The sequence below is a fragment of the Gopherus flavomarginatus genome, chromosome 1, assembly GCF_025201925.1.
Source record: "Gopherus flavomarginatus isolate rGopFla2 chromosome 1, rGopFla2.mat.asm, whole genome shotgun sequence".
Classification (NCBI taxonomy): domain Eukaryota; kingdom Metazoa; phylum Chordata; order Testudines; family Testudinidae; genus Gopherus; species Gopherus flavomarginatus.
In genome coordinates, this window is record NC_066617.1 from 272,424,503 (window position 1) to 272,448,555 (window position 24,053).

The 24,053-nt window shown below is 40.6% G+C and overlaps 1 protein-coding gene across 3 annotated transcripts in view; it reads right to left on the reverse strand.

Annotated features, from left to right (window-relative positions):
* Window positions 1-10,734: 10,734 nt before the first annotated feature.
* The window catches only part of RAP2A (RAP2A, member of RAS oncogene family), a 32,667-nt gene continuing 19,348 nt past the window's right edge, over window positions 10,735-24,053 (reverse strand). Inside the window, exons 2-3 of one of the 3 annotated variants that reach the window (XM_050951925.1) lie at window positions 21,389-21,489; window positions 20,545-21,161 (exon numbers count right to left, since the gene is read on the reverse strand). In XM_050951925.1, the coding sequence (XP_050807882.1) occupies window positions 21,420-21,489 (70 nt within the window). In that variant the 3' untranslated portion in view covers window positions 20,545-21,161; window positions 21,389-21,419. Of the gene's footprint in view, window positions 14,492-20,544; window positions 21,162-21,388; window positions 21,490-24,053 lie in introns of those variants that run through there. The other 2 variants (XM_050951919.1, XM_050951935.1) reach the window with 2 other exon arrangements.

The window sequence follows — 24,053 nt, forward strand, 5'->3', positions numbered from 1 at the left end:
GGTGACAGTCATAGAATTGTTAGAGTCAAAGAGGCCACAGCAGATCATTTAGTCCAATTCCCCAGGGGTTTTTTTGGTCAGGAATCAGATTTCTCATCAACAGGTTTCTGTAGTGTGAAAAATAAGCATCTCAGGTACATGCATTCATTCACATTTTCAGAATATTACTGTTGTTGACCACAACTACAGCTTGGGGAAATAGCGCGACAGTTATCTAGTAATAGTTGGTAGTAATTTTAAATGTGTTTGCTTGATTGAGTTCATGACTCCTTAGCATACTCCATGTAACAGATCACTCAATGCACTACTAGAAGGCACTCAGATGGTATGGTGACGTTGGCAGTATAAGAACCCATATAGAATAGCATTTCCTATATAGAAAATATTCTAGACAAAAAGGTTACTAGCAGGGCAGTTCACAGAAACAATGATTTTTAAATGATTATAGAATATTCATGGAAAGTATTTTAAATGAATGACTACAAGTATTTGCACAGGTTAAGTTAATTCTAAATGCTACATGCAACAACAGAATAGGTGATATGCCCTGTAATCGCGTATCCAATCAATCAACACAGCTTAAAGGTGACATGAATCTCAATTACCACAAGCAGCCGTCACAGCAAACTTTTAACAAGTATTCATACACTAGCACAAAACATTCACATGAGAGAAATAAGACAGCATATTGTGCCACTGCGGAAGTCACCTGAACTGTTATTCATCACAAATCTAAGTGGAATTGTGAAAGGATGGGCTCTCTTTCACTAAAGGCTTATAAAAAAAGTGTCTCAATTTAAAAAAAGGTTAAAAGGGGGAGAGGGAAGCAAATACAAAGCCAAGCTACCACAGTCCATTTTCAGGAATTCTCTATTGACTGGAGCACGGCTGAGCATATAGCCAGATACTTATGGCTAGAGCCAAGTTTCTGCCTGCTTCCAATTTCTGTCCATCAGTACCTGAGCTCTGCTTGGTGAGCCCTGGCTCTGCCCATTTTATAGGAGGAGATTACGTATAATCTCTCAGCTAAAAAGAGGTAAGATATCTCTTCACTAAAAGGAAAGAGACCTGAGAAATCAGAAAGGAATCCTACAAAAAGTGGAAACATGGACACATTGCAAAGGAGTACAAAGAAATAGCACAAGCATGTAGCAAAAAAAATCAGAAATGCTAAGGCACAAAATGAGTTATAGCTAGCAAGGGACATAAAAGGCAATAAAAGAATGTTCTTTAAATACATTAGGAGCAAGAGAAAGATGAAGGAAAGTGTAGGTCTGCTACTTAGTGGAGAAGGAGCACTAATACCTGATGAAATCAAGCTGTTTGAGGTTTTAATGCCTATTTTGTTTCAGTCTTCACTAGAAAGACTGATAGTGACCAGATGGTCAACACAATTAATATTAACAACAAGATGAAAGGAATGCAAGCTAAAATAGGGAAATGACAGATTAAAGAATATTTAGACAAGTTAGATGAATTCACATAGGCAGGGCCTGACGAAATTCATCCTAGGATTCTTAAAAAACTAGCTGAAGCAATCTTGGAACAATGAGCAATTATGTTTGAGAAATCATGAAGGATGGGTGAGGTTTGGAGGAGGACTGGAGATGGAGAAACATAGTACCTATCTTTAAAAAGGGGAACAAAGAGGATAGAGGGAATTATAGACCAATCAGCCTAATTTCAGTGCCTGGAAAGATACAGGAACAAATTATTAAACAATCAATTTGTAAGCACCTAGAAGATAATAGGGTTATAAGGAATAGTCAACAAGGATTTGTTAAAAACGAACAATGCCAAACAAACCTAAATTTCCTTCTTTGACAGTATTACTGGCCTAGTGGATAGAAGAAAAACAGCAGTTGTGATATATCTTGATTTTAGTAAGGCTTTTGATACAGTCTCACATGACATTCCCATGAACAAACTAGGGAAATGTGGTCTAGATGATATTACTATAAGATGGGTGCACAACATGTTGAAAGCCCATACTCAGAATAGTTTACTGTCAAACCCGGAGGGTATATCTAGTGGGGTCCTGCAGGGGTCAGTCTTGGGTGTAATACCATTCAATATTTTGATTAGTGACTTGGATAATGGAGTGAAGAGCATGATTATAAAATTTGCACCTGACACCAACCTGGGAGGAGTTACAAGCACTTTGGAGGACAAGATTAGAATTCAAAATGACCTTCACAATTGGAAAATTGGTCTGAATTCAACAAGATGAAATGCAATAAAAATAAATGTAACGTACTACTCTTAGGAATGAAAAAAATTAAATGCACAGCTACAACTTCGCTAGGTGGCAATACTGCTGAAAAGGATTTGGGAGTTACAGTGAATCACAAACAAACAATAAGATGCACTTACAAAAAAGGCTGCTAATATGCTCACTTGTATTCACAGGAGTGTCATATGTAAGACACAGGACGTAACTGTCCCATTCTGCTCACTACAGATGAGGCTTCAGCTGGAGCAGTGTGTCCAATTCCGGGCAGGGCCACCCAGAGGATTCAGGGGGCCTGGGGCAAAGCAATTTTGGGGGCCCCTTCCATTAAAAAAAGTTGCAATACTATAGTAACATGTATTTGGAAATTTAAAAAATAACCAGTGAAATAACTTCAAAAATTAATTTTTAATAATTTGAAAACACACAAAATACATTATTTAAAAACACTAAATGCTTTAATGGTATTTATACATTTGCAATTACATAATGGGCTGTCGCTGCCTGGGGGTGGTGCTGCTGTTGCCCTGGGCTGGGTGGGGAGCTGGGCTCTGGGTTGGGGGGTGCCTAGTTCACGCGGGCTGGGTTCAGAGCTATGGGGGGATTGGGTCAGGGGGTGCCTGGCTCAGAGGGGCTGTGCTTAGAGCTGGGGGTCAGGGTTGTGGGGGGATGGGGTTGGGGGGTGCCCTGCTCAGAGGGGCTGTGCTCAGAGCTAGGGGTCAGGGCTGTGGGGGGGATGGGGTCAGGGGGTTCCCAACTCAGAGGGGCTGGGCTCGGAGCTGGAGGTCAGGGATGCGGGGGGATGGGGTTGGGAGGTGCCCAGCTCAGAGGGGCTGGGCTCGGAGCTTGGGATCAGAGCTGTGGGGGGGGGGGGTCCAGCTCGGGCTGGGCTCAGAGCTGGGGGGGGTCAGGGCGGGGGGGGGGGTCTGGCTCAGACGAGCTTACCATGCTGCTTTCTCCCACCTCCTCACTCTCCCGGAGCCCCAGTGCGCCATGCCCAGAAGCGGCCCTGGACAGCGCTGTAGCAGCCTGGCTCCACAGTACCTGAGCTTCAGCCGCAGCTCGCAGCCCCACTAGCTTACCATGTGGCTCTGAGCAGGGAGGAGCTCAGGCCCCAGGGGAGCTGCGCCGCGCCGCTTTAGCTCTGTCCAGGGCCGCTCCTGGACGTGGTGTGCTGAGGCGTCAGGGTAGGCAGCCCTGATTCTGGGGGTGCCACATTTGAGGAAAGATGTGGATAAATTGGAGACAATCCAGAGGTGAGCACAAAAATGATAGAAGTTTAGAAAACCTGACCTATGAAGAAAGGTTAAAAAACCTGGGCACGTTTAGTCTTCAGAAAAAACAACTGAGGGGGGAAACTTGATAACATTCTGCAAATATGTTACGGTCTGTTACAAAGACAAGGGGGTTTAATTGTTCTCCATGTCCACTGAAGGCAGAACAAGAAGTAATGGGCTTAATCTGCAGCAAGGGAGATTTAAATTAGATATTAGGAAAAACTTGCCAACTATAAGCCTCTGGAACAGGCTTCCAAGAGAGGCTGCGGAATCCCTGTAATTGAAGGTTTTTAAGAGCAAGTTGGACAAACAGCTGCTAGGGATGGTCTAGGTTTACTTGGTCCTACCCAGTGCAGGGGGCTGAACTTGACCTTTTGAGGTTCCTGCAAGCCCTACCTTTCTATGATTCTATGAAAAAGAGATGTACGTGCATGTGACACAAACTGACCAGATAACACCCTCAACCTGAAAACACAAATATTATCCTTACCACATACTACCTTTAGTTTGAACAGTTACAGTAAATTGATATGCTCATTCTATCACTAAGCAGATATTAGTCTCCAGTACCAATTAATTCTGTGCCTTTTGTGAGCCCTCACATTAACATAAAATAAAGATCTACAAGTTGTAGAATTGAAATTTATGCAAGCAGCAGAAATATATTTTCATGTCCAGCATTTCCAATTTAACTGTTAACAAAAGTGTGGGAAAATGTAACTCTGATCAAAACAATTGGAAGGAAGTTATTCTGGTTGAGGATTCCTGAAGACTAATCTTAACTTTTGGAAAGTCCCAGGAGAGCCACTTTCGAAAGCTGTAATGAATATAAAAACTTCCCTTTATTCATGACAAAGCCCTGTATGTGACCCACAACTTTTTTTTGTGTTGAAAGCATGAGAAGTTTGCTGAAATTATTTCTCTTTTCACAGCCGGCTGTTTTTTCACTTATATTAAATGGATTCCTTCAAATGGTGGATGGAGAATAACAACCTTAAGAAAAGTAAGCCATTTAAAGAACCTGCATGGAAAGGTCTGATGAGATCAAAGCCTTAATGCAGTACTGGAAACTCTGACTTTCTATTTAAACCTGTAGCTCCTGACCAAAGACCCCCAATCCTGAAATTTTGAGAACTGGTTCCATTTCAGTTAAGATGATTTCACTAGCATGTGCCAGCTGGCAGCAGCACAGAAAAGCTTTTCGAAAACAATTTTCAGCACCCATAAGCAGCACTTTCCTATCCATGCACATCAGTAAAGCTATACACTTGAAACAGTTCTCAAGAACCACTTGTAAAAACTCTCAAGAATCAGGCAATTTTGATAGTGCGAATCAGGATTTAGATTATTTCCTTACCTTTCATATTTAGAGCGTGGTTTGGGATTAGTATATATATATATATATTTATTTTTGGCGCTGTTGTTTCTGAAGAGCAAGCTCACAAACTGGCTGGTCTGTGCTGTAAGCCTCCCATCGAAATTTCTCTATCAATAAAGTAATTATAGACCTGGCTCTCTCGCAAGTTTCTTCTAGATTTTACATTAATTTATAGTTCTCAGTCCTACAGCATATATCAGGGGTCAGCAACCTTTCAGAAGTGGGGTGCCAAGACTTCATTTATTCACGCTAATTTAAGGTTCTGCGCGCCAGTAATACATTTTAATGTTTTTAGAAGGTCTCTTTCTAAAAGTCTATAATATATAACTAAACTATTATTATACGTAAAGTAAATAAGGTTTTCAAAATGTTTAAGATGCTTCATTTAAAATTAAATTAAAATGAAGAGCCCCCTGGACCGGTGGCCAGGACCCAGCCAGTGTGAGTACCACTGAAAATCAGCTCACGTGCCGCCTTTGGCACACGGGCCGTAGGTTGCCTACCCCTAGCATACATGGTACTCTCTGTACTGTTGAACTCAGAGTGCATTGTACTTATAGTGTAACTTTTTAATGGCCTGAAGAGGATCTGTCTCTGTGGACAAAAATCTGTAAAGTGCCTAGTTGGTTCTCTTCATTTGTTCACTATGCTTGTCAGGCTGGATACCTTCCCTCTGTGTATGTAACCTCAATTGTTGCATTCACAAAACGACGGTTCATGTTTGATTATTTTTTTTCCAATCACCCTTTCATCGATTAGGAAAAATTACTGTTCAGAGCTCATAAATCCAAACTGTAAAAAGGATTATATAGAAAGAGAAACTTGGTACCTGCTTGCTTTTCTAGGTCATATTTACCAACCAGAGGGAAAAAAATCCCTCTCCCACAAGCAGTATTATATATAATTGATTCATTACCATTGGTAGGAGGAGAGTACCATTTAACACATGGATTATTTCCACAGCATTCCCCTTGCCTCTCACAATAGCACTTTTCTAGAATAATTCTTGCAAATTTATTAAGCCTGACCTTCCTGTTTTCCTGGAACCACAGTAGCTGGCTCTATGCAAATGGCCTCTTTCCCAGAGATTCCCCATTTGGCCACTTAAAATACTTTCTGCATTTTTCTCCACAAACGCCAAATTAATTGCCATAGAATTTCTGTGTAGCTCTAGACCCTTTGTTTTTAAGTACAAGATTTGTGAAAGCTGCTTTTTCGTTCATAAAAATTTGTAAACAAGAAAAAAATAGTTTAGGTCACAAGTGTATTATAGCAAACAAATACAAAAGGGCAGTTTATAACATTCTTCCTTATCATCTCCACTGGTGCTTATTTTTCCCACACTAATAGATCTTAGAACCACTAGACAGGACATCGGTTTTTCACGTTTCTTTGGTTCCTAAGATTTAAGGAAAGCTTTCCTCATTTTTTGTTATTGTAATAGGGCAATAGCAGTCTGGTGATTAGAGGAGGGTGCTAGGAGTCAGAAGACCTAGATTTGGTTCTCCATTTTGCCACTAAATTTGCATGCAACTTTGGGGAAATAACCATATTTCTGTGATTCAGTTTCCACATCTGTAAAATGGGGAAAAATAATATTTACCCACTTTATCAAATGTTTAGAGATTTTTTGCCTGAAAGCATGATATTAATGCAGTGTACTAGCAAGAGGCGGCTTTAAAATATTTTTTTTTCCAGTTTATTTTCCCTCAAGGCCTTGTTACCTATGGGCTGTTTTGACTAGTTACAAAGGTCCACAACTAATTCTGTTGAGTGTCCTGAGGGAAGGCTATTCTCTTAAAGGGTGATTGAGTGTAAGAGAATTAGAAAGATGCCTCAGAGTCCTCCTAACTAGAACTAGGTAAAAAATTTTCAGTGAGTAGTTTATTTGCCAAATACAAAAAGAATAAAAAATGCAGTTTTGAGTCAACCAACACTGTCTGCAAATTCAGCTAAATAGTTTTGCCTTAAAAAAATGGAAAAAAATTTCAAAAGATTTGAAACATGACTTTGGACATTTTCAAGAGAAAAGTTTTCAACTTTTTGTTTCAAAATGTAGCTAGATTTAACTAAAAATCAAAAGATTTAAAAAAATGAAAACTAAATGAAATATTTCATTTTGAGTGGAACAAAACATCTTGTCAATATATTTGAAAATGTAGAACAACATCAAAAAATAGTGAATAAATTTCACTTGGTATTCTATTGCTTAACAGTGTGATTAAAACTGGGATTAAATCACAATTAATTTTTTTTTGAGTGAGTTAACTACGATTAATCCACAGCCCTAGTGGCTAGCAATTTGAGGTGCTCAATTTGTGTCCTGAATTTGTCACCTGATTTTCAAAAGGTGAGTGCTTAGCACTTCCAGGAAGAGTGGTTTCTTTTTGGAGCAGCTGTGTTGGGGAAGGGGAGAGGTTTATAAAAAAAAAAAAAAAAAAAAAAAAAAAAAAAAAAAAAAAAAAAAAAAAGGACTTTTAACATGCAGCTAGTTTCAACCTTAACTATGGATCTGCTATTAACTTGCAATAATATCCAAAAGAAATTTCCAATGTATTTTATTCCTAACCATTATTGAGATCTGCAGGTATCCCTCCCCTTAGCTGGTGTGAGGGGTGGAAGAGTCATCTGCCATACTGGTATTTAGGGAATAGAGCACCACACTTTCTCCAGCACCAGCTTTTCTGACTCAAAGGCTGGGCAGTTAGACACAAGCAGAAAGAGGGGCAGACTGCAGTGGCTAGAGGATTCTTTTTCAGTGCAACAGCATTTTGGCCACATCTCATGGGCTGCTAAAGCAGATGATGCTAGAGGAGTATATAGTGTGTCCCATGTGCATACCAGTGAGGAAATGCAGGAAGACAACTTTCCTTGCAATAGTTACCATAGTTGTGGCTATAGCAGACACTTGGAGAAGTCTAAAATGGCAATAAATAAAGCCAACCTTAGCATGTGGGTTTTTTTAAGGAGTGTGCATGCAGGGGGAATTACAGAATTTGACAACTTCTATTCATGGGTAACATCAATATGCACAGCCAGCCTAAGGACTGTGAGGAGGTTGAGCAAAAATATTTCATTTCACATAATGAGAGCAGAAGGGCAGATGAGATGGAAGCACCTTCAGGTTCCCTCTGCTTGCTGCAGAAGTGGAGCCCAGCTGAATCTCCTGTTTGAACTTTGCAATTAGTTTACATTTACATATCTGTACATTCTACACACATATGAAAGCTGGGATTCTTCTTTACAAGGGCTCAGCCTCTGTTCTCTTGCTCATCACTAATTTTGGCAACGCCTGATCCCTTTCTGCTGCAGGCCAAGCATGTCACTTCTAAGTCTGTGCTGAGGACAGATGGTCTTTCAGGATGCCACACAGGTGCAGACCCAATGCTTTGGGGTTTGCTCTGTGCTCTTCACTTTCCCCAACGCAACAGCTGGGGCAGACAGAGAACTAATCCAATTCTTTAGTTCAGTTTTAAGACAAAGCAAGGAGGCCTCTGCTTAAGAGGTCTGCTTTGTTAAAGTGGGATTAGGGTTCAGTGTTTCACAGTATAGTCAGTTTACATGTAGAGAATATTTTTTCATAACTGTCATATCCACAAACACATCTTCACAACTCAATGTCAAGCTGGGTTCTGTCTGGCTCAGGCTTGCGACATTAAGCCAGAATAGAACCCAGCTCTTATTTCTGAGCTATGCTGGTTCTGCAGGACTAACAGCAGTAAAAATCAAGCAAAATACATACAGGTATAATTCTGAATAGACAGGCAACAGGCCTATTGAATAAAATTATTATGCAGCCACTTTTCAGAGTCAACTGTACTTGAAAGATATTCAGACCATAGTGATGAAAACAGAGATGAAACAAAAAGAAAAGAAAACTACAATCTTGGCACTTCTTGAAGCTGCCAGTGGTGACTTCATTCCTCAATTCCAGGAAGAAAAGAAAAACAACTGTGGCACCAAAGGCATGCAGAACCAAAGGAGAAGCTCAGCTGAGGAGCAATGAGGCTCAAAGTCCAGATGTGTTGACAACATAAGGTATCACATGATATCAGCATGGACAACAGGGGCTAGAGAGCCCAACAACTCAACGCATCTGCAAATTCATTTCCTCCCAGAGCAGTTACTGCCTTGGATGTATAATACAATGAAGCCTCTCATAAGAAATGTAAATAGTATGTTTATTAAAACAGACTCAAAGAAGTTGCAAAGAGGGATAGCAAGGTATTACTATGTTCTAGGGCAGCGGTTCGCCGCTCCAGGCCTTAGGAGCAGTGGGAAGCCACAGCTAGCACACCCCTCAGCCCACGCCGCTTCTCGCCGCCCCCAGTGGGAGCCACGATGGGCCGAACTTGTGAACACAGCAGGTAAACAAACTGGCCTGGCCTGCCAGAGTGCTTACCCTGGCAAGCTGCGTGCCAGAGGTTGCCGACCCCTGTTCTAGGGTGTCAGTGAGAGCCACGCAGCCCACAAAGCCCTGTTAGTACTGTGGGAATTTCTCCTTTACATGTAGTCAGAAAGGGACTGATCTTATACTAGAGAGAGGACACAAAGCAGCACAGCACCTAAAGGATAGGAGAGATGTTCCCATGGGCCATTTTTAGAATAGTTCAGCACTCTGAAGATGAGCAAGCTATCACTACCTGACCTAAGTGATGGAAGTCAAGTGCTTGCCCAGTGAGAATCTCTGGAAAACAGAAAATGTGACAGATATTTTTAAAATTGAAAAACAGTGTAAAGTTTTCCCAGAAGGAACCAGCAGAACATTGCAACCATAAGAATTTTTCCTTTGTTTCCTTTTTTTTAAAAGTCATATATCATAACCTAAACAAGTGTTCCCGCATTCCACAGCATGCTGTGTTTTTTAGCTATTTAGAATAGTGCAATAAATATCAGTAACCCGCATGGGCTATTCTCTTATACAACCCCCCTCCCACCCAAGGATTCTACTAATTTAATGGAATGTTGCCAGCAGTTGTCCAGTTTTAGCCAAAGATGCACTGGAAATTGGTTTACTGAATGAATGGGCCAGTTATCAGTGACTAGAGCAGCTGAAGGCTGTGTAAATTAACATAATTTGTCAATCTTCACAGTGTTGTCCACAGAATAAAGAGTTCTTACAGAGTACCAGCCTCCAACTTCTGGCACCTTAAAACCCACGACCTGTAAACAAAACACACACGCACCCCAGATACCCATGAAGTTCAGACACAATAATACATTATAGTCATGTCAGTAGCACCAAGATGCAACTGCTAATCAACATTATCTAGAACTATCCTGTTAACATTAGCATCATGATTGTTCAAATATAGCTATTCTTGCTAACACAATGTATTCTGTAGAGCAATGTAAGAGTAAAAACACAAACAAAATAAAAGCCCAGTCATCAACAGGACAGTTGACATGATGATCAATCCTTATGTTAACGCACTGCAATTTTAATACAATAAAAGTAACTGTATTACTGGATATTACATCTTCATGGTTGACCAAGTTCAGCTCATTACATCATTTTAGTACACTTTATAGCAATCTTTATTCAACCTTTCAGAATGAGATGTACAGTAATAAGCTTCCAATTCACTAGTCTTTTCCTGTAGCACACTTTCTCTTAATATTTTATCCAGTAGCAGTGTATGTGAGGCTACAGTTTATGTGAAAATGGAAAACACCAGTATTTGCTTGCATCCATTCAATTTATATCAACAGAACATTTCAACAGGAGAGCGTCTCCTCAACTCTAAATAGGTCTGTTTAGTGCTGTTTACAAGTAAGCAGTTCTAATTAGCTTTGGATGAGCTATTTGACAAAACCAAACTGTATGATACAAGGAAATCCAAGGCAGGTTTCATTAAATAAATTTATTTGTTAAAATAATTTAACTCCAAATACAACTGCTGAGTTTGCATTGAGTTCTATGTACAATTCTTGTTTTTATTTGAAACATCAAGGTTTAACAACTGACATTGTTACAAAACAAATTGTTGCTCCATCTATAGGTTGCCAGTTGTACTAGAGCTCAACAATTAACTGTGAAATATATTTATTCACCTCTGGGAAACTCCAAATCAATAGTTAAGCCTAGTTCCAAAACCCACTGCAATCATTCTTGAGACCTGATGCACAACAATGCAGATAAAAGCCTCCTACTGTTGTCAAACATTTGCTTTGTCGCGGAGTTTCACCATTAAAGCCTAACCAGTATTTTGATTCTACACTGGTAAAAAGAAAACCAAACATGCACAACCCACCCCCAACCAAATGGCTGACATCTTTAGGCAATATTCTTTATACACAAAAGCAAATACCAGTAGTTTTCCCACAGAAAAGTGATGGCAACGGTAGCACTGGGGTTAGAGAGAGGCTAGTTACTTGTTGGCCAGAATAGAAGAGAAAGTCATCAAAAACTGCTTTTGATGCTCTAATAAAAACCCCCATGTGTAATACTTTTGATTTGATGCTGGTTTATTTATTTTACCTACTTTTTAAAAATGGGAGAAAACAGTTACTATCATTATCACAGCCAAAAAGAATGAAAGTTGCAACTTTAAAAAAAAAAATCAATAAAACTTAAAAAATGCTGTCTTTGTAGAAAAGTACAAAACTCTACAAGAACAGCAAAAGAAAGCATGGGTCTTTGGATCAAACCATAATATTTTAAGGCATGTTATAAAAAACTCACATACTATATAATTGGTAGTCTGATCAGGGTACAAAGTAAGAGGTGACCCAAGACCACTGACTTTCTCCAGGTGGCCACCTATCTCGAATGTGGCTCATTTAACTATCCTCTTGCTATCCTTAAGCTTTCAAAAATATCTTAGCCAAATGCAACTGTCACTGATTCAAGCTCCACTATATTCATATCAGTGGAAACACAAATAGTGCACAACTATCTCCTTAGAATTACACAATAAAGAGAAGAGCATTTACATTACCCCCACCATACCCCCGGAATGTTGTGTGTTGATGTGCGTGTTGCTTAGTCATTACAAATGTAAAATGGTAAGAAAAACATGTCTTGGAAGTATCTTTTTTATTACAATTTTCTGTTTAGAATTTTACTTGTGCACTTTTTCCTAAATTAAAAGCCCATCTGTTTTATGTTACACACTTCAACTTAGGCTCTTCATACATATTATTTATACCACTTTATTGGTCACACAGCAATTCTTTATGTAAGATCTTTGCATTTTGTATACAATACTGCTCAACATGCACTCCAAACTTTAAACTGATACCAAATTTGATGTTTTTGAGCACTCAGGCAGTAGGTCTCAAATTGACAAGCTGCCTATTTTATTAATAGATTGTATGGTTTCATTAGACCCCTCCTCCATTTCGGTATTTTAGGAAGTGAAGATACCATTGAGTTAAGTCTCAATTTTTACTTCAGCACACACACATGGTTAATATTAGGTGAAATAGGTGCAACAACATCCAAGATTGTAGCAATTAGCTGGTAGGAAAAATCTACATTACAAGGATTTAGAAAAATCTGAATAGTAGTGCCTCACATTTATCAGACTTAACATCCTTATTTCCTTGAAAAGCTTTTCAAGGACTAAAGGGCAGTGGTGGCCAGTTCTCTTCCATCACTAATGTTTCCGTTAGCTGTCACCCACTGAAGAAGATTAATAATATTACTATATTATATAAGAAACTTTGTGAAGCTGTTTTATACTTTAGTTTCTCATTTCAAAGGTTAAGAGCATTTTTAAAGCAGTTCTGCTGACAGAAATAAATCTGTCAGAACCAAACTCCAATTACAGCATTTCTAAGGGATACACACACACACCCCGGAACACATGCACCCGTTTTCATTCATTTACACACAAGGAACTACACTGTTACTGCACAAGACTGAGAAACTAATAAGAGCATGATGGTATTTAGACCATAGGCTCAGTGATACTGCATTTTGATGACCAAATTTTATCTATAAAGGTCCAGCTCAAGACAATCACTCCAACATATAAAACTTAGACATTTTGATTGAAAACTTTTCTATACTTGATTGTAAGACTTCAGAATAGATATTTCTGTGCCATTAGTCATGCAAATGATAAATACTTCACTGCTAGGAAAACTAGAATGTCAGAGATCCAGCACCCTTGCAAAACAAAATATTTGCTCCCACTACTTGATACCCTAATAATCAGGGCAATCTCTGAATAGTGTGTCAGGAAATTACACAAAAGCTTTTTCCTTTCTCACCTGAAGAACCATAACCTATATTCCTCCTGTGAGCCAAAATGATTTCACATGGTTATTCAATTAATAAAGTTGCCAACATTAAAGCTATGAAATAGCAAACTTGATTTCCAAAGGTTAGTTAGGGATCACACCAAAAAACCTAGCCCTTAAAGGCAAGAAAGAAATTATCTTCTTTAGCAAACTTAAAAATGCAGGATATTCATACTGTCCCATGAGGTTTCTGCAAAAGGGAACATCTGGATGCAACATGGCTTTGTTTTCCTTACAAGATGGTACTAGCTAATCTATTAAAGTGTTCCTTGTTAGTAAGGCTAAGCGATTTTTTTCATCACAGTTGCTTCCTCCTGGTTCAGTAAAATGATAAAGATGTTTCCTGCTTTGTAAACAGAGGGTTTGTTCGGCTTTTTGTCTGACCAAAACCTGAAGTGATCCTCCATTTTTGAGCAGCAAAGTGGAAGATTTAAAACATTCCAATGCCATATCGTGTTTTTTCACTAACTATTAGTTTTTCAGATCTTCTCTCTCTTCTTTCAAGTACTGATGCAGCGCTTTCTATTTCACAAGATGAGATAAAGTGTAGAAATTGCATCAATTTTGGAAAAAAAGAATTATATAGGTCTTGCAGATCATATCGGCCTGTAAAACTATCAGAAGTTCAGATGAAATTAGCATACTTGTTTGTGTAAACTTGGCCACAACCAAAAGTACATCTCCTGAAATGCAGTATATCGAAACTGAAAGGCTTTCCTCTCCTTTTGTGTTCATCAGTATAGGATACGCTAATTGCACATCATCTTCACAGGTCTTCTCTAGCGGTTTCAATTTTCATCACCAGGAGTTTTCTAATTTATGAAATAGCTGCTGCTGTCCGACATAATGCAAACACATAGTTCAACTGAGATCACCCTGTAGATCAACTGTATGATGAAATTGTACGTGCACAAGGGGGTACTGGGTGAGAAAGTGTAGTTGTTTAACCCCATTGTGTTCAGAGACCGTGATTGACTTTCAATGCTCAGCTCTGACTTAAAGTTGTTACTTCACTTATGAGTTATTCCAAGTGACCTACAAACCAGTAATTGAGGCAGACAGTTTTTCCACTTTACAAAAATTCTGCAAATTAGGTCCAGGTTAGGTCACTTTTAATGCTATTGAATATTACATGCAGAACAGCATGGATCATCTTTGTCTGGCTGAGCTGCATAGTTCATTTGTCTAACGATTTCTGCAAAGAGCTCATCCACCATTGTTTTACTTTTAGCAGAGGTCTCCATAAAAGGACAACCCCATTCTTCAGCCAGTGCTCTGCCTTCATTTGAAGATACTTCCCTCTCACTTTCCAGGTCCACTTTATTACCAACCAAAATTACTGGCACCTTCTCATACCTATAATTTAAAACAAAAAGAATTAAGATTCCTTAAAACAGATGATTTTTCTCACATACACACAGTGCATAACATGAGAAATAATTCTGTCATTCATCAAAACCTACTTTATAGTTCAAAACGCAATGCAAGCTTTTGCTTTTTTCTCATTCTAGTTTGTCACAGCACCCCCCTTTAGAGTTTTCTAATGAATGCGTCTTCCTCTTAAATTTTCTCTCCAGTGAGGAACACTTACAACCCTAGCTCTTTCGGTGTGGAACAAAATTTCTTCCCACTCCAACACAATCCAGATTAGCATTTGGGATTGGCTGGAAGTTTGAGCCTCCCTCCAGTTTTAATGAATTTATGTCTACACTGCAGCTGGGAGCAAGCCTCCGAGTCCAGGAAGGCAGATTCAGACTAGCTGAGTTCAGGCCTAGTATGCTAAAAATAGTAGTGTGAACATTACAGTTCCAGAGCAGACTCAAGCTAGTCACCCAAATTCAGACAAAACAAGAACACACTGTGAAAGAGTTACTTAAGCTGCAAAGTCAAACACTCAAATGTTAGGAAGTGCAAGAATAAGGTTGCACAGGCTACTTTAAATTCGGCCCCCTGGCGTGAATGCATTGTGATACAGTCTTTAACTACACAATTGCAAATTATTTTTCCCACAGGACCTGTACCACACTCAGTGGACTGGATGGATGGTGCTCAATGAAAGACAGCTATTCAGTGTTTTTCACCCTCATAATTCAATGTGGGGCCCATGGTTTACTTGCTGTACAGCACCCAAACCCTGCTCTGAATACAGCATTACCCATTTGTGTGTCATTTTTTGTTATGTTTAGTTGCCTCATAAACATAAGAGAATTTATCTTCACAACTCCTTGGGTAATGAGTATTAGCCTCATTTTATAGATGGGCTTGTCTAAATCAGAAAGTTGCAGCGCTGGTGAGGGAGTTACAGCGCTGCAACTTAGGAGGTGTACACATCTGCAGGGCACCACCAGCGCTGCAACTCCCTGTTTGCAGCGCTGGCCGTACTCCCGTTTTGTCTCGGGTGTAGAGGATCCAGCGCTGGTGATCCAGCGCTGGTAATCAAGTATAGACACTTACCAGCGCTTTTCTTGACCTCCGTGGAATAAGCAGGTATCCCAGCATACCTGAGGAAGCCTCTGGTAATCAAGCTGGTCTCCTTTCCCGGTTTGCTCTCTTGTTCCCCGAACCCCCGAGCAAGCAGGTCTCCTTCCCTGCGGTTTGCAGGGTGGTTCGGGGAACGCGAGAGCAAACCGCGGCGAAGCTGGTCTCCTTTCCCGGTTTGCTCTCGCGTTCCCCGAACCCCCGAGCAAGCAGGTCTCCTTCCCTGCGGTTTGCAGGGTGGTTCGGGGAATGCGAGAGCAAACCGCGGGGAAGCTGGTCTCCTTTCCCGGTTTGCTCTCGCGTTCCCCGAACCCCCCTTGAAGCCGCCCAACAGCGCTGCAGTGTGGCCACATCTAACACCACTTGCAGCGCTGGTTGCTGCAAGTGTGGCCACTCTGCAGCGCTCGCCCTATACAGCTGTACTAATACAACTGTAACAACCAGCGCTGCAAAATTTTAGATGTAGACATGGCCGATGAGGAAACACATTCAGAGCAATTTACCTGAGGCCATACAATGATTCACTGAGAGCCAGAATTAGACAAAGAACATCCTGATTCCCAACCCTGCACTCATTCATCAGATGACACTGCCTTACTGCCAGAGGTATTGAGCATCTACAGCTCCCAATGACATAATTATGAGTGCCCGGCACTTCTGAAAGTCAAGACAGCTGGGGCCTCATGGGGGCTGAGAAAAGGAACACAACTGGTGGCTGTGAAAAGTCTGGTTTAATTGATTTGCTCAGCAACAGGCAAACCCTGTAACAAAGGTAGGAACAGAATCTAGTTCTCTTGTGTTGTATTCACCTGCCTTAACTAGGCCATCCTTTAACTTCCTACATTCCCCAGCTTCATTCATTACATATCTTCCAATTACTAGACTCTATAGCATATAACGGAGATCTTACAGATATCAGCCCTATTCACTACACAAATCCCTGAGCACAGCCCATCACGTAATCGGAACAAGGTTGAGTCCTGCAGAAACAGTGCGATCTTGTGATAAGAGTCTATCATAATGCATAGGCACCATGGGGATGAATTCAGGTTGCCGATGCAAAGTAAATTCTTGCATTACTTAACTTTTGAGGACCGTTTTTCAGTGTAACAATTTGTTTTTTTTCAAACTGTGAAGTGACATACTAAAAAAAAGGGAACAACTGTATTATGTGCAACTAAAAGGTTTGGCCATGTCCTGGGCCCAGGACATGGTCAGAGGTAGCACAATTTGGTTCTCCTTTCCCAGAGATGCATGTGTTTTCTTCAAGACTGGGAAGAGGAGAGGGTGTTCCTGCCTCAAGAGAAGAATGGACATCTAGAACCGTATGCTGTGTCTGGGGGTGATTAGGAGGAGCCTAGTCTGGCTCTCTTCCACACCCTCTTGTGGGTCAGGGGCTCCTGCCCTATGTGGTGTTCCTGGCAGGTGGATGGGTTTGCTTAAGCCAAGACTGAGGGCTGAGCCTGGCCAAACTCTCCCCATCTCCACCACAGCAGCTCTAGTAGCAGGCAGGCTCTATCTGCTCCCAAGGGTCTCCAGTACTGTGCATGCTGCGGCTACAGCAGGGGGTTCAACCTTAGACTATTCAGATTTTGGCATGTTACCAAATGATTCAGTGTGACCCAAGCCAGTGATGGGAAATGGTGATTTTCCGTATTTTATAACTCAGCCAAAAATTGAAACTAGTTTGATGGGAGAAGCAAGAGGCACACAGTCTTTTTCCCCTGTCAAATTTCTAAGGCCTGAGGCAAATATTTGAGGGGTTGAAGGTTGCAAGAATTTTTTACAATGGAAACTGTTAGAGAAGCATTAATATAGGTGTTGCTTCCAGTTCCCGCTATAACGACGATGCACTGAAATGCATATTTTAGGGCAAACATTAACCATACAACAACGTGATAAAGGCACAAAGATAGAGCCTTGCTTTACTAGATTAACTTTAGGACCAAGGATTTTACAGAAGGACTGTGTACATGGTGAAGTCTTTGCAGAACAATATGCTAAAGCTTGTCTCAAAATGGGTGTACTCTCTACCTTGATCTTGAGAGGTACTGACAACTCCTACAGATGTTACATGATCAGGCTCTTTGTAGCCAAATTAACAGAGACATTGATACTAATTCAATTTTCACCCTATGTGGACTTTTACTCCTGTCCAGTTACATTCCCACACATCTAAGACAGCAAAACACTGAACTAATCTGTTCTATAGATATCGCTTTGTGCTACAAATCAAATGAACATGTATTAGGAAGTAACACATTACAGAATTCCAGCTTGGGCAATTAAGTTCTACATAAATTCCTTCTGTAGTTCCAAATGAAAGAAGTGTTTTTGACTTCCTGTCCTTCATTGCTGGGTAACATGTCTGTGCACTGTTGCACAGTTGTTACCTCACATGACTGCATTTCAGTTTTGCATGAAGTGATCTCAGTTTATAGTTTAAATACCAGTTCACTGAATTTTAAAGTCATTTTAGGATCCTTCCAGATGAAAAATGTTGTATAAAATGTATGAATGTCAGAGATGTTAGCTTATTAGGGGTGCAGCAATTCTCCAAGAAGGGCCCTGATTTTTGGAGTTTCATGTACCCATCATACATGAAATAAGCTTTCAAATGATGTGGATGTGTAAATTTAGATGAAGTATGAGATGGTGCAGCCAAGTGGTGCCACATGCCTGTAGGTAGCGACAAAGAGTCTTGTGGTACCTTATAGACTAACAGAAGTATTGGAGCATAAGCTTTCGTGACTACCACTTCACCCACAAAAGCTTATGCTCCAATACTTCTGTTAGTCTATAAGGTGCCACAGGACTCTGTCGCTATTTACAGATCCAGACTAACATGGCTACCTCTCTGATACTTGATGCCTGTAGGTGACAGTCATTGTTTCACGTCTTTTTTTGCACAGTTCCAGAAACACAAACATGACTATGACTACAGTTTTCGCTCTTTAATTTAATTTCAACACCGTAACGGTGTTTGTTGGTCACAGCTACCAAACAATAATATCTTAAAAGATTTTTATTGGTTTTACATGGGCAATATTTTTTTTTTCCAGAAATGAATCTGTTTAGCATGTGGCAAAAAATGCCAAATATCAACATTTTACAAATACTTGCATGAAATGTTGTCACATTGCATAGTCTTATTTTTTATTACTATATCTCAGAAATTGTTATAATAGTTTTCTGTATTTTCAACTGAAATTTCCTGACCAGATCAGTCTCACACTGAAGATTGTGCAAGAGTGGCAGTAGATTGTATGCCCATAGTTTGTACCACATAATAGTTAGATATAAATATATGTGAATTCCTAATGTAATGCTTCTTTATCTCTATGTACAAAAGATTACAACATAGCACCTAGCCTGCCTGGTAGAACGTCTGAGTTTGTAATTGCCCATGCGTAGTCTGTCACGGAGGTTGCGGAAGTCATCGATTCTTTGACTTTCCGTGACTTCTGCAGCGACCAGTGTGGCTGACCCCAAGGCTGCCCAAGCAGCTTCGGTGGCCCTGGGACCAGACACTGGCTGGCCACTGGAGTGGCCCAATGGCCCGCCAGAGCAGCGACTGGTGTGGCAGGCCCCAGAGACCGCCTGAGCAGTGATCCCAGCGGTGGCAGCTGGTGCCGCTAGCCTGCCCCCCAGCAGCGCCCCTCCAAGCTTTAGACAAGGGTATTTACAGTATAAGTCATGGATAGGGCTGTTTTTGTCACAGGTATTTTTAGAAAGAGTCAGACAGGTCACAGGCAATAATGAAAAAAATTCATGGAAGCCTCGTGACCTGTCCTTTTACTAAAAATACCCATGACAAAATGGGTAGCCTTGGCAGCTGGGGGAGGGGGCGGGAAGCACTGGGAGCTCCAAGGTCCCATTCCCCCGGCTGTGGCTGGGAGCTGTCAGGGTCCCCCAAGCCGCCCACGGGGGCAGGAAGTGGCGCAGGTCTCCCAAGCTGCCCAAGGGGGCAGGCAGCGGCAGGGATCCCCCCTTGCCACCTGTGGCAGCAGATCCCCCTTGCCAGCCATTATGGCCAGAAGTGGCAGGGGAGCTCTGGGTACCCTGCAGCTCCCAGCCGGCAGGGGATGCTGCAGCTCCCAGCCAGCAGGGGATGAAGTCATGAAGGTCTTCGGAAGTCACGGACTCCATGAGTAAGTCGCAGCCTTAGTCATGGACAGGCTGTGAATTTCTGTTTATTTCCCGTGATCTGTCCATGACTTTTACTAAGAATACTCATGACTAAATCATAGCCGTACCCATGCATGCAGTACTAGCCTTTGAAATATTCCAGAAACTAGCTTTTTAATTCAGTGACACTTATGCACAGATCAGTATTAGTATTAGAGAGGACAATATACAGTGGGCTTCAATCGAAATGCTCACTAAACAAAACTGTCAAGTTTGATACTAACAGAGATCTAATTTAGCACAAGTCTGTATACTTGCACAAGATGAAAAATGGTGGTAGTGGCAGTGGTAATGCTAACAATATTCTGTGGGAATTTTACCTCCACAGGAAAGAGTGTATGAAAACAGAGGATACGAGCCCCTTAAAGCTTACAAAGAGAAAAAAAAAAAAGACTCAACAAGTTTTGAAAAATGCAGTCATGAAAATCAAAAGAATGCAAAAAAATGACAACAGCCACCAGTGCTGGAGAGATTTCTGTGATGCTGGCAGCAGGTACAAGGAGAGATGAAGTGTACTAGTGGCCACTGGATTAATTTTCTAGTTTAGATGTGCCACCAATACTCTGTCACAGGGGCTACTTTCAAAAATGCACAAGCAAGTAGAATTTGGCACATGTCAGAGTTGTTGAGAACCCAGGAAAGAACACAAACTCTTAAACTGATCAGAGAGCATCATGTTCACCTGCATCTATAGCATGCATGTCCTCTAGGAACTGGTCCATTTGCATTGTCTGCTTGAGAAAAGACACGCAAAAGGAGACAAACTTCATAAAAGGGAAACATTTGGGAGAGCACCAATTTAAGGGAGTTGGCTCTTCAGAGAAATTGACAGGACATGTTGTGCAGAATATCTATGAAAGACTTCATTGCAAAGGATGCAGTTTATCACTCAACATGCCTTTCCTCCTACTTGAGTAAAATGAAATCTTAAGGCAAAACCATCTAGTTACAATGCAACAATACAGTCACCTTATGACACTGCATTTTATCAGCTGACTGAAGAGACAATGATCTTATGTATAACAAGAAGGCTTTTCTTGTGTCCAACCTTCTACAAAGATATAAAACCCTATATCCCTCAGATGTAGAAACTGCAAGAATTCCAGTAGCAAATTACAGCCAAGATTAAAAAAAAAATATGGTTCTGCAATTCCATTACATGCACAGCAAGGACAAGGCAATTCTACCATTGTTCTATGAAGAACAATAAAATTAGCTGATGTTATCCAAGCTGAGAGTAATCAGAAGCAGGAACTTAAGTCATCCAAACGTTTTGTCGATGTTCTTCTGGCAAGTGAGCCTGATAAACAGCTTTGAAATGAACAAGTAGTTTTGAGTAATGGCACTTCAATCCTTTGGTCTGAAATAGACAAAGGAGAGCGTCAGAATATTATCCAAAGCCAGGTATTGAACTTTACAGAGGTCAGTTACTTTTCTGCCTCAGTTGGTCTTTTGGTTAATAAAGAGGCATCTACTTCAGTCAGCAACGAGTATCATCCTTTAGAAGACATTCAAAGAAGGTGCCTCCCAATTGTGGAGTGCACAATATTTAACAGTCCCAAAATTATCACACCACTGCATATATACCTTGCTACACCGTGAATCTGGATCTCACAGTTTAATTGACGTACCACACCTTCATGGATTCTGCAACAATTATGATGAGCTGAAGAAATTCATCACTAGTGCTGCAAAAAATGAAGGAAAGAATACCTTCCATTCAATGGTTTGAACTACCACTCCATCACAGTCTGCAGATAGTCCAGCATCACAAGAAATAATCACTGACAAATTGGAAAGAAAAAAGTCACTACTCTCCCTGTGCAATCAAAGTGTCTTATGCAGCATTTGAAAAAACCTAGAACACATCCAGAACTGACTCACCATCAAGAAGAACTTGAGAAAATCAATTATGCCTGTAGTGAGAACAAACGTCCCTGCACTTAATTCTGCTGCCAAGGCAATCAAGTCTGTGGTAACTCATGCACTATTGACAGAGGCCATAATGATGAACAAGAGGATAATGATATTGACTAGAAATGTCACTACTGGTATTACATTTCAATGATACCTGTACAAATTATCAGATTTGTTTTACTCAATAGATTGTTGTACTGATGCTTTGATGTTACAAAAAATCCAATTCTGTGCCTTAATTTAATGGCTCTCTATTATTTCCAGAGAAATGAATGCAAATATTTCAAAGTGGTCACTTTAATATGTGGATTGTATCAGTTTATCCCTCATTGCTATGGTAATGGTACCGGTACCACCTGACAGCTTCACATTCTACCTCATCTTAAAAGTAGATATAAGATTTCAAATAATTTATCAGGTGTGTGTATAGAGAGGGTCCATTAAATTGACCAAATTGGTGATGGCTGCTGCTTGCCTATGTTTTTCTCCCCCGAACCTAAAAGGTACATCCAAAGATAGAAAACACTGGCCAGTGACTGAATCCATTTTTATCCAGCTACTTTTCAGTCTTTGGGTCACAGTTGTAACTGGCTTGTCAAAAGATGACATGAAATGAAATTTCTTCACAGGAGATAAGAGTGACACACAGGAAGCCTGATAATAAAGAGAATTTTTTTTAAAATTCTGAAAATACCCAATACTAATCAATCACAAAAAAACTGTTACAGAGTTGACTCAATTTTATGTTTTATCATTCACTGCAGACAAATCTTTCAGCTTTTCTAGAATTCGTTTTTGTCCATATTTCAAAAAAAGGACTAGATGACCTCTCGAGGTCCCTTCCAGTCTTATGATTCAAAACAGAACCAAACGCATCCAACTAGCTATGCAGAAAAATTTCTGCATAGAAGTTTAATCTGATCTAGGAAAGTATAGAGCCCTACATTATCACTGATGGGAGTTAAGCTCTGTGACCCCCTTGATGCCACTTGGCAGAGGACACGGGGTGCACAGGGATCCCCTGCTTGGATAGTTGCATAATAGTTCAAAGTGCAGCATGTGAGGTCTCCCCCGGGAGTAAGCATTCCTGTGGTTGTCAATCATTGTGAAATGCGTGTACAGATCATATTTAAGGAGATATGTATCTATACTGGAAATTATGTTCTTCAGGCAGGTTGCCAGGAGATGACATACCTCAGAGATGTTCCTTTCAAGCAGGAGGTAAATGACACCTATCTCCCTGTCTGGCAATTTGTGTATTGTATGCCTTGCACTGTATGCCTATTTGAATACTGGGCCAACTGCAATGGAGAGATTGAGAAAAACTACAAGGGAGGAAATTTACAGGAAGAAAAACAGGATGGGGATGTCCTGTTCACGAATAAAGACAAAGGATGTGTCCGGTACATCATGGAGTGCAAAGACATACTGAATCCTTCACCTAGGAGGAAAACTGATAGTGTGCATACCTCATGAGAGAAGGGTCAACAGTTTCTGGGGATGTCTACACGGTAATAAAAAGCCCATAGCACCAAGTCTCAGAGCCCAGGTCAGCTGACTTGGGCTTATAGGATTCATGCTCACAGGGTCCCATCCCACAGCCTAGGCTCCAGCCCAAGCCAGATGTCTACACAGCAATTTTACACCCCGCAGCCCAAGCTCTGACAGACCGAGCCAGCTGACCTGGGCAGCTGCAACCGTACCCTTAGTCCTGCTCAATCAATCTCTTTTAGGGCTTTCGGCTCCTAAAGAGCATAGTGGATTGGCTGTGAGGGCAATCCAAGTCTATGGTACTAGAGCAGTCTTCACAAAACCATTGTCACTCCTGACATACCTCTCAGCATCAGCCTTAATTCCTAGTGCCACATACAACTCGCTACCCCCTTTTCCTCAGCTAGAAGTGTCATTTTAAAACTATTCCTTCACTAGGAACATGCCCTCCCTAGCCCAGTACAATAGAACCTCAGAGTTACAAACACCTCAGGAATGAAGGTTGTTCATAACTCTGAACAAAACGTTATGGTTGTTCTTTCAAAAGTTCCCAACTGAACATTGACTTAATATAGCTTTGAAACTTTACTATGCAGAAGAAAAATGCTGCTTTTAACCATCTTAATTTAAATGAAACAAGCACAAAACAGTTTCCTTACTTTGACAAAAATTTTTTTTTTTAATTTTTGTTTTAGTAGTTTACATTTAACACAATACTGTACTTTGCCCCCTCTTTTTGGTCTCTGATGCTGCCTGATTGCATACTTCCAGTTTCAAATGAGGTGTGTGGTTGACTGGTCAGCTCATAACTCTGGGGTTCATAACTCTGAAGTTCTACTGTATT